This window comes from Phocoena sinus, chromosome 13 (assembly GCF_008692025.1).
Source record: "Phocoena sinus isolate mPhoSin1 chromosome 13, mPhoSin1.pri, whole genome shotgun sequence".
NCBI lineage: Eukaryota > Metazoa > Chordata > Mammalia > Artiodactyla > Phocoenidae > Phocoena > Phocoena sinus.
The window spans coordinates 38,488,192-38,499,437 of record NC_045775.1 but is presented as its reverse complement, the minus strand read 5'-3'; the positions used below and the strand labels follow the sequence as shown (position 1 = coordinate 38,499,437).

At 35.5% G+C, this 11,246-nt stretch overlaps 1 protein-coding gene across 1 annotated transcript; it reads right to left on the bottom strand.

Moving 5' to 3' along the window:
• Nucleotides 1-3,483: 3,483 nt before the first annotated feature.
• Nucleotides 3,484-11,229, bottom strand: CRIPT (CXXC repeat containing interactor of PDZ3 domain). Its single transcript, XM_032653251.1, has 5 exons — nucleotides 11,082-11,229; nucleotides 8,792-8,857; nucleotides 7,978-8,032; nucleotides 4,716-4,819; nucleotides 3,484-4,396 (listed from the first exon to the last, which is right to left on the bottom strand). The coding sequence occupies exons 1-5, from the start codon at nucleotides 11,095-11,097 to the stop codon at nucleotides 4,332-4,334; spliced, it is 306 nt and encodes a 101-aa protein (XP_032509142.1). The 5' UTR covers nucleotides 11,098-11,229; the 3' UTR covers nucleotides 3,484-4,331.
• Nucleotides 11,230-11,246: the final 17 nt, after the last annotated feature.

Here is an 11,246-nt window from a genome sequence, read left to right as displayed (position 1 = left end):
TTCCTTAGAGCAGAATGACAATTAATTAATACAGAAAGAATAATGTGTTAGAAAAATCAATTTTGTAAACAGCACAGTAAAAATTTATTCAGACAAGAATTATCAAAAGATGCTAAATCTAGGAGGGGAAAGTTTGATGAGGAACAGAATATCAATCAACCTGGTCTCAAACTTTCTCCTCACAAATTATCTAATCACAAAAGAAAAAAATGGGAACTATACAGTGGAGAAACTGGACAACTTCTTACCCAAGTGATCAAATTAACATCACCAATAATAGGCAATGGGACATTCTGGGAGTCTGGATGTGACCCTGGGAGGACATATCACTCATAGCATTTCAGCCCATATTGCATAACCCGAATCTTAACATAAGGAAGAATCAGAAAAACCCAAAAAGAAGGATCATCTATACTTTAACTGTCCTGTATTCTTCAAATAAATCAATACTATAAAAGATAAAAAAAGGCTGAAGAACTGGTCCAGATTAGAGTCATGATAATCTAACATATGATCCTGGACTACACCCTGTAGCTGAAAACAAAAATTACCAATGGAACAGCAAATTAAATTGGAATAGGGACTATAGATTAGATGAAAGTATTATATCAATGTTAAATTCCTGAATTTGATAACCAAACTTAGTATGTTTGTTCTTATGGAGTATATACGTAGTATTAAAGGGTATGATGTCTGCAGTGTATTCATCATGTGATCAAGACAAAAAACATGTAACAAGAGATAGAGAGAAAATGGTAAACAGGAGAAACATTAAGAAGTTGAAATGCAGAACAATGTATATATTTCTTCTGCTTGAAATTCTCAAAAAATATATATACATATCTATGTATGTAAATATGTATTTCTAAGATACTAAAATTATTAGTACTCTCCTGTTCCCCCCAGGTAAGGGAACTAGAAGCTAAAAAGTATTAGGTAGTTGGCATGAGGCTGTAAAGGGTTGTCTTTCTTTTCTCAACCCTTAGTTCCACCCCAAAGAGAAAAACAGTACTAGTAGCTTTCAGATGTCTTCTACCTGTTTATATAAACTTCTGGACATATATGTAATTCCTGTACCATTTTGATGGCTGCATATTTTAATGAATGAATGAACTTAAGAAGTGTTCTTGTTGGAATTTAAGTTGTTTCTGACATATACACATATTAAATACAATCTGAGATTTTTTAAGAAACATGTTATTTACTCTAATAAAAGCTATGTTTGATCTTAATCCTGTCATCTTAATGTTATCTATTCTGTTTTTATGTCTTCTTTTTAAAAACTACTTTATGTTCATGTTTTATTTTGGGAATTTCTTCCTCATTTAATAACTTCTTCTATTCAATTTATGGGAGTCATATTGTTATTTCAGCAATATGAAGGTTTATAATACTTAAACTATTCTGAGGTATAATACTGACAAATATCTTCATAGGAGAACCTCAGTCTGGCTGTTGGATCATTTACAGAAGAAGGCTAGTCAAGGCATGAATATGAAATATGAGTTGGGGAAGTCCAGATCCCAGCTGATACATGAGAAATGTAGTTTCCCAAAGTTGACCAACCCAGCTGTTGATGGATCTGGGTCACTCTCTTAACCAGGTCCTATTATGGGTCCCTTGTATTGATTTTAGTTTAAAATCCCCAATTAAAGCATGAGAAGATACTTCCTGCCCTCAGAGCTGTTGTCATTTATTATATTTTGCATTACCCTTATGATTTTTCTGGGTAAGAATAAGAATGTATCCTAGGGAAAAAAACCTTATAGATAAATTAAACAGTTAAAACTTTAAATACTTTCCATAGTATTTTAAAACAAATAAAAATGTGATATCTATACCATATATATCATCATGTTACCTTATTCTTCCATTTTATAGTGTTATGTATTTATATTGCACTTGGCAACAAGGAATACTTCTTTGGTGTTCCACAGTAAGCTGCAGGTTTCAAAAGCAGAAGTCCTGTACCTCTGAAGGCAGCATAAGAAAAATCTTTGTCTGAAACCTCAAAGTGAATACAGAGCCCAGAAATAAACCCACACACCTACGGTCAATTAATCTTCAACAAAGGAGGCAAGAATATACAATGGAAAAAAGACGGTCTCTTCAGCAAGTGGTGTTGGGAAAGTTGGATAGCCACATGTAAATCAATGAAGTTAGAACACACCCTCTCATCATACACAAAAATAAACTCAAAATGGCTTAAACACTTAAATATAAAATATGATACTACAAAACTCCTAGAAGAGAACATAGGCAAAACATTCCGTTACATAAATCGTACCAATGTTTTCTAAGGTCAGTCTCCCAAAACAATAGAAATAAAAGCAAAAATAAACAAATCGTACCTAATCAAACTTACAAGCTTTTGTACAACAAAGGAAACCATAAACAAAATTAAAAGGACAACCTACAGACTGGGAGAGAATACAAATGACATGACCAACAAGGGCTTAATTTCCAAAACGTACAAACAGCTTATATAACTCCATAACCAAAAAACAAACAACCCAATCAAAAAATGGGCAGAAACCCTAAAAAGACATTTCTCCAAAGAAGACATACAGATAGCCAACAGTCACAAGAAAAGGTGCTCAACATCACTAATTATTAGAGAAATGCAAATCAAAACTATGATGAAGTACCACCTCACACCGGTCAGAATGGCCATCATTAAAAAGTCTACAAATAACAAATGCTGGAGAGAATGTGGAGAAAAGGGAACCCTCCTACACTGTTGGTGGGAATGGAAGTTGGTGCAGCCACTGTGGAAAACAATATAAAGGTTCCTCAAAAAACTAAAAATTGAACTATTATATGATCTAGCAATTCCACTCCTGGGCATATATCCAAACAAAACTACAATTCAAAAAGATACATGCACCCCTATGCTCATAGCAGCACTATTCACAATAGCCAAGACATGGAAACAACTTAAATGTTCATTGACAGATGAATGGATAAAAAAGATGTGGTACATATATACAATGGAATATTACTCAGCCACAAAAAAGAATGAAATAATGCCATTTGCAGCAACATGGATGGACTTAGAGATTATCATACTAAGAGAAATAAATCAGAAAGAGAAAGACAAATACCATATATCACTCATGTAGAATCTAAAATATGACACAAACGAGCCTATCTAAGAAACAGAAACAATGCGGGTGGGGTGGGGAGGGCAATGGATTGGGATTTTGGGGTTAGCAGATGCAAACCATTATATATAGAATGGATAAACAACAAGGTCCTACTGCATAGCACAGGGAACTGCATTCAATATCTTGTGATAAACCATAAAGGAAAAGAATTTTTAAATAAAGGTATATATATGTATAACTGAATCACTTTGTTGTACAGCAGAAATTAACACAACATTGTATATCAACTTTACTTCAATTAAAAAGAAAAAGAAACCTCAAAGTAGTCTTTCAGCAGTCTATGTTATATATATATATTAAAAAAAAAGAGTCAAAATGTTTGCTTAGTCTATTTATTTTTGGTGGGGGAAGGAGAAGAGGAGGAGGTTAAAAAGAAGTTTGGTTTCTGCTTCAAAGCGCTTTCCCAAGGAATGGTGATTCATTCGTTACACATCATCATAGATGCACACTGTTCTCCTGGCTTTCATAATTAATGGTCTGAATTCAAGGTAATATGTGTAATGTGTGTTTTTCTGAAATCCAGTGTATTCATTTGGATTTGTGTGGAGTGTTCCTTGCATTCCCATTCTCATATGAAAGGTATTGGCACTTTGGCTTCAAGAACAAATAAAAAATAACATAAATACAACTTTTGTTTGATTTGGGCCTGGGCTAATTACTTAAGGAACTATTTAGCAATAATGATCTCAGATATTTAAATGCCTTATGAAGCTGCAATTAATTAAGGGACTGCTGATCCTAAGAACTATGCAACCAAAAGGGAATGAGGGAAAAATTCCAAATCTGGATGCCAAGTTCAAAGCCAAATATCAATAACCTCCTTCTCACACTTTTGCAATATCTATAAAGTAGAGGGAAAGGATAATAAAAATTACATGAGTAATGATAAATAAAAAGTGCATACAGAACTGGGAAAATATTTTTCGTTAAATTTGTCACTTATCCCAGTTCAGATGTTTGTAAGGAAAATAAAAACTTAAGGCAAAAACTAGTTACACTGCTGCTGTTCAGAACTTCTTGAGAGCACAAAAATGAATACCAATCTACTTCCCTGGTTTAAACTTGTCTTAAGACATGTTATTTTGTAACTTTAACATCTATATTATGCCTTGAAAATTCAAGCAAAAAGTAAAATCATACGGAAAGCCAGAAACTTCAATACATCTAGACAGACGTTTGCTTGTAGTTTTTGGTATCCAAAACCTTTTTTCCACACATAGAGCAGATGCCTAAAACAAACAAACAAAAAACTCATGTAAGTAATCAAATCTTAATAACAACTAATAATACTAATCTACTAGCTAACCAATACAAATGATTTGGTTTATTTAAGTCACTCCTGAAGCTTAAAACATAATTTAACAGCATCAGAAAAGAAAAAAAGAAAATATATACTTTTAACTATGACAAGTTCTAAGTTTATTTTGCCTTAGAAAAAAGAGCATTTGACTAATTTATGAAGGACTACTCCTTCACTATGTTATCCAAATCAGTATCAAAAGAAGTAGGTTTGACATGAATTCAAAAATGGTATTAAAGGAAACTTACCCTTTTTGTAGGCACAGCCCTGGCAGTAATGAGAACCTGGCTGGTGCACAGAACTTTTACAAATTCTGCAAGTGGAGAACTTATTCTTTCCATATGGATCAAATCTAGAGATTTTTTTTTAAAGAAAGAAAAATGTACAATACAATAGAAATACTCTTAAATAACCTCACTTAAGTAACAACTGTGATTAATTCATGCTCTCTGTTCCCTCTATCAAGTTCTACAATTGATAGGCATAGCACTCTTCTAACTGGCTACTCTCTTAATATGTCTCCACACTTCTGCCCCTTCCATGTAAGCTGTATGCTTGTAAAGAGTCAGCTGTATGTAATCCCAAACCTGTTTATAACAGTTGTATTTGTCAATCTATTCATGTGATATAATATTAAGGAAACTCATGTAATGAGAGTACACAAAGAGTGACTGATTATATTAAAAACTAAATGAATACTTTAGGATGACCAGGTAAGTGTGAATCATTAAAACTGCTATGGAATTAGGCATGGGTAAGAAAACTTAAAAATTGAGGAAAAATCCTAAGTGGAAGGACTTGGCACCTTACAAGTGTCAGTTCTTGCTCTACCTTAAAGATACTGGAAATATATATTCTGGTTATGATTAATGTAAGGAAAATTATAAAGTAGACTCATATTCAAAAAGCCTTGTCTCAGTGCCAAATGACTGATGAATGCATGTACAGTTATGTGCTTTGACTTAAAATAAGGTATGTGTATCTTTTAATGATTGCCCACTTTAACTGACATTTTCAATTAACTGATGCAATCCCTTTGGATAAAAAAGTTTCTACTAAAAAAAATGTGACCTTACAGTGACTGGAGGGCAAAATAACTTTAGAGGAAATACTTCCCATTAAATTGGCAATAACTTTTTGTAACCGTACTCATATACTGAATACCAACACTGTCCTAGACCTGGTTTCTTCTCTTGGGTATGATACAACAGCTCATTTTTAAAGGTTAATTTTTCCAAATCCAAAAGAATGTCACTTTACTTCCCACAAGAGAAGTTAAGAGCGGACACTATTCTTCCTTTTAATTATAAGCTCAATTTGTTTGGACCTACATGTCTAGAGATTGCTTTTTCTTAAAACCATATTTTATTCTAAAATGTACATTTTAATGTCTCAGAAATCTTACGTACATTTTCCAAAGTGAGATACTTAAAATACCCAAAAGTAATAGCTACTAATTAATGACACTGAAGTAAGTTTGGGAGCATAAAGGAACTGGAAGTACCTACAACTATACACTCTGTAAAACATAACAACTTGGTCAATAATAACTGCGTGGTCTTAGAAGACATCAATAAGTCAGTGAACAATACATAATGTGACAATGCATTGAAGTTTAAGTCTATCATGCTATTTTATACCCATTATTTAATAAGCACCTTTATGTGTTGGGCACTTTACGTATTAAAAGCCTTATTATTATTATTAAATACCAAAGATGAACTTGACAAAGCCTCTGCCCTCATCAAGCTGACATTCTAGTGAGAGGAGACAGATAATAAGTAAGAACACAACCACACTTTTAAGATAGTAATACCTGCTGTAGAGAAAATTCAGAGAGGATACTGTGGTGGACATGAGGGGAAGGAAGGAAGACATTAGTTTAGGTGCTGGTTAGGGACCCTCTCTGAGGAGATGACATTTCAGCTAAGACCCAAGTAACAAGAAAGAGCCAGCTATGTTAAGCTCTTAGCGATGCATTCTAGGAAGAGGGAGTAGTAAGCACAAACCTCTTCCAATGGGAGTGGGCTTGGCATATCTGATGCAGGAGTTGGCACAATAGGAAGTCAGAGAGGCAGGAGGGGCCAGATCACAGAGGACCCTGTAAGAACATGGTATGGGACCTAGCTTTTATTCAATGTAAAAAGAAAACCAATGCAAGGTTTTGAGCAAAGGAGTTACATGCCCTTTAAAGGACCACCCTGGTTATTATGAGAACGAACTATAGGGAACCAGAGAGGAAGCAGGGAGACAGAAAGTTATTACAATACCCAAGTAAGAAACTGTGATGGTTTAGAAGAGGGTAATAGCAGTGAGATGAACAGAAGCAGGTGTATTCAGGCTATATTTTGGTAGTAGAGCCAAAGAACTCGCTGGTGGATATGGGAAGTGAGGGAAATTAAGAAATCAGTTAGGGATTCCAGTTTTGCACAGCTAGATTGGACCATAGAGCAATGATGAGAAGACTATGATTTCACTGAAGGAAAAAGAGGTTGCCTGTCAGACATCAAATTGGAAAAGTCAAGGAGGCAACTGGATATATGTTTGGAGCTCAGAAAAGTCAGGACTGAGATATACATGTGGAATTCATTAACATACAGTTTGAATTTAAAGCCATTGGACTAAAGTCACTTGAGGGGAGATCATAAATTTATAAATAGAAAAAAAAAAAGTCTAGGATTGAGACCAGAAGCACTCAATTGAGAAGGAACAGTTAGTGAGTTAAGAGGAAAGGAGAGTGTGGTATCTCAAAGCCAAGAGAATAAAGTGTTGCAAAAAAGACAGTTTTCGAAAGGTTAAATAAGGTAAGAACAGAGAAGTAGCCATCAGTTTTAAAGGTCACGTGTGATCTTAACAAGAGTAGGTTTAGGAGTGTGGTGGAGATGGAGGCCTGATTACAGCGGCTGAAGGAGTAAATAGAACTTAAGGACACTGAGAAAGTACTATCTAGATAAGGGTTTTGAAAACTTTTTCTGTAAAAGGAAGCAAGGAAATGGGACGACAGCTGAAAGGATTCAAGGAATTTTTAAGACTGGATATAATAGAGTATGGTGTCAAAAATTGTTTTTATGGTGGGAGACATTTTTATCCCTATTCCTAGGTAAAAAAGTAGTGTTCAGAAAAGTTTAGAACTGGTTTAACTTGCTTAAGGTTACAGAGCTAGACAGTAACAAAATCTAGATTCAAATTTAGGTTTGACTCCAGTGCTCATGACCTGTCCACATTTCTCTGCGGCCTCTGATTTGCAGGAAAATTAAGAACTAGAAAAAATAAGTCATGCTTTCTGGTGAAATTATAAAAATAATGTATAATATCTTTATATATTGATACAGTGAAAATGAACAGGGTGAAATCAGCAGGTTATAACAGACAGCTTGGTTATGCATGCTTGGAACTATCTAACTATGTTTTATCACAACAGAATGAGGTAAAACAAATTCATTCCAATACACTTAATATTAAAAAGAGGGGAAATTAATATGACTGCTTTATAGATGCTCTTATACCTACCTTGCTTTTTTTGAGGTCAAAGCTTTATTTTCATTCAGCTTTCTTCCACCACTTTCTGCATTGAAATATACATGTATTTCAGTGTGTTATGTCTACACATTTCACACATTAACACATACATGAAACATTTAACAATTAGTTAGAGAGTTCATTTTGTGACCTCCTACCAACAGACTAGCCTATATCAAAATTTTAAAAAATTTCATTTAGTAGCCAGGTTTCAAAGACACTACTTAAAAAAAACACACACACAATTATTTACTAGGAAAATAAAAATTTGGATAAAAGGCAATCATTTTATTTCTCAAACTCAAAGTAGGACTTTAGGAATGGGTCTATATTTACATATATCTAATGTAAAATCTAGATGCCGCTACTTTGGTGCCATTGATCTTGAATACAGTAAAAATGTTTCTTTTTCTTCCCTTTGAAAACATCTTCACTGTATTTAATGATTATGAAAGTGAAAACATTTAAATAATTTGTTCAAGAATATAAAAATCAGGTGAGGCTAGGGGGCTTTCAATACTAACTCTAATTAAGCTGAATCAAATCATTTACTGTGATATACTCATTGCTTAAAAATCATTTAAATATTTTGCTATCTCCTGCCTATCAAATTAGGAACCCTGACATGTCACTGAGAGAACTAAATAGAAAAGATATTAAATTGTTGGGGTATCTAGTATTCCTTAATGTTTAACAGATAAAATACATTGTACACATAACATATCATTTTACAAATAATGTAAAAGTGAAAACATTATTCACAGAAGTATCTGATTCAGTTTCCACGTTCTAAAAGGAAAAATACCTGTGGTATTCCTTGCACCATCTTTCCATGTATCTGGAGTGATAACAGTACCAAGTTTCTTTTCACCTGTTATAACAAGACAGTAAAAGTAAGGGAGATTAGTGTTTACTATTTAATAAATACACTACATTGTGCCTAAAGTTCACAATGGCATCACCAGTCATATTATGTACAAGCCTGTTAATGCTGGGGTCGGGGCCAGTGAACTGAGACTTAAGATATTAACTGTGGGCAATGGATAGCTGACTCTTCAGTAAAATTTGTGGATAATAGTATGGCTTATAATAGGCTTCCTCTGTACATGGATCCTTTAAACAAATCTGATAAATCTATTCATTCCATAAATATTTACTAAGCATCTCTGATGTATAAGCCATTGTACAAAGTACAGATAAAAATAAAACAAATGAGATAAAGCTCTAGATTTCAAGGAATTTATAGCACACTGATTTCTCTGATAGTAGTCCTGAACCTGAGTTTCACAGGTAGACCTTAGGAAATATATGAAATTAAATTGTACACAAACCTTTTGTATATCCATTTTTTAATAAACTATGTTAAGTCTACAGCTTTCATCACATTCTCAAAGGGCTCAGAGAACCAAAAAAAAAAAAAGTTAAGAATTATTCAACTAAAATATAAGCTGGAAAGTAAATAGTATGACAATTGAGAGCTCAAGTACTAGGAGAAATTCCATGGAGGAAGAAATAATCTTGGCTAGGGAAATCCAGTGAAGCTTTGTGGGGAAGGCAATAGAGAGGATTAGTGGCAATGAGACTGTGAAGAAAGAGGAGAAGAGAAGATGAAGGTAAACTGAATAAGGGACACATCCTGGGGAAAGGCATTGAAAACTCAGGGTACATACGGGCAAAATATTGTTTGGTTTGGCTGAAGTGAAAAGGGTAAGGCTTAGTGAAAATGCAGTTAAAAAGGTAAGCTGAGGGCTTCCCTGGTGGCGCAGTGGTTGAGAGTCCGCCTGCCGATGCAGGGGACGCGGGTTCGTGCCCTGGTCCGGCAAGATCCCACATGCCGCGGAGCGGCTGGGCCCGTGAGCCATGGCCGCTGAGCCTGCGCGTCCGGAGCCTGTGCTCCGCAACGGGAGAGGCCACAACAGTGAGAAGGCCCGCGTACCGCAAAAAAAAAAAAAAAAAAAAGGTAAGCTGACGCCTCACTGAGGAGGGTCCTCCTGAATGCTAGGCTCCAAATATAGAAATCCCAAATTATTCTCTGCACCCTGAGAATTTATTAAAGTAACCATCCATGGTCATTCTTTCACTTAATATAAAAACTGTGATTCAAACTCAAGGGCATCTATGTTCAAAGTTTTATATACTATAGGGATATAAACAAAGTGGATCACATTAATTAGACAATTATCAGGATAAGAGGACTTGAAATTGTCACAGAAGAGTCAGACATATCTAGCTGTAGGAAAAAGGGATTTGGGGATATGACAGCTCTTTTAAAACACATAACCAGTTTGTGAGATCAAAATATCATAAGATATTTTCTAAATCTCAAGGGTTGGCACTAGAATCACTGGATGGCAACTACAGGGAGGAAAGACTTTTCTAAAAGCCAGTGAAATCTACACAGACTGCTTTGAAGGTGGTGAGATTCTCCTACCCCTGTGCCTCAATCCTCTATGCATTCATGCAAAGAGCATTTAAGCCATTGGATGGGATATTGACTTAGGTTTGTTAGATAAAATACAGGACACCCAGTTAGATTTAAATTTCATATAAACAATGAATACTTTTTTTTTTTTTTTTTAGTAAAGAATGTCCTAAAAGTGCGTGCTTTGGGACAAAGCACTTACTGTAGTAAGGAGCAGCAAACAGAGCCAAGTCTCAAACATTGCATAGGACATACTTACACTAAAAATTATTTGTTGTTTTCCTGAAATTCAAATTTAACCGGGCGTCCGGTACTTTTATTTACTAAATCCATCAACTCCAGATGCTGTGGAAGTGACTTTTAAGATCCATTCCAACCCGGCGGGTCTGTGAAGGGAGGAAGCCCGTCAAGAAGCAGTTCAGGATGATACCCGGGGTTGATGGGAAGCAACGGAAATAAACAGAGGTGCAAAACTGAGACCACTCTGAATGCAAATACAGGACGATACGGTCGTTGGGGAGGGCAGGAATGGTCAAAGGGCAGTATAGGAGGACAGAGGCTAGAATCAAGGACCTGTGGCCGAAGGAAAAACAAAGAAAGAGCAAAGTTCCCGGGGAACTCCAGTTAGGTTCTCCCAGCCTCCTTCTCCCGCAGAAGAGTCTCCTTAACTCACATTTTTCGCACACCATCCTTCCGCGACGACTCCCTCAGCCGCAGGACGACCTGCAGCTGGAAGAAGTTAACAATACAGCCAGGGAAGCACTCCCCTTCCGGGTTACGAAAATACACTTCCGGCCCTTCCGCCCTCCGCCCCGCCTATCCAACACCTGGAAAGCCG

Excerpts from the sequence above, each read along its gene's own strand:
- CRIPT (XM_032653251.1), bottom strand. Across the intron at positions 4,820-7,977 it reads TTGACCTCAAAAAAAGCAAG|ATTTGATCCATATGGAAAGA; the intron begins GTAGGTATAAGA and ends AAAAATCTCTAG. Across the intron at positions 4,397-4,715 it reads GGGCTGTGCCTACAAAAAGG|GCATCTGCTCTATGTGTGGA; the intron begins GTAAGTTTCCTT and ends TGTTTGTTTTAG.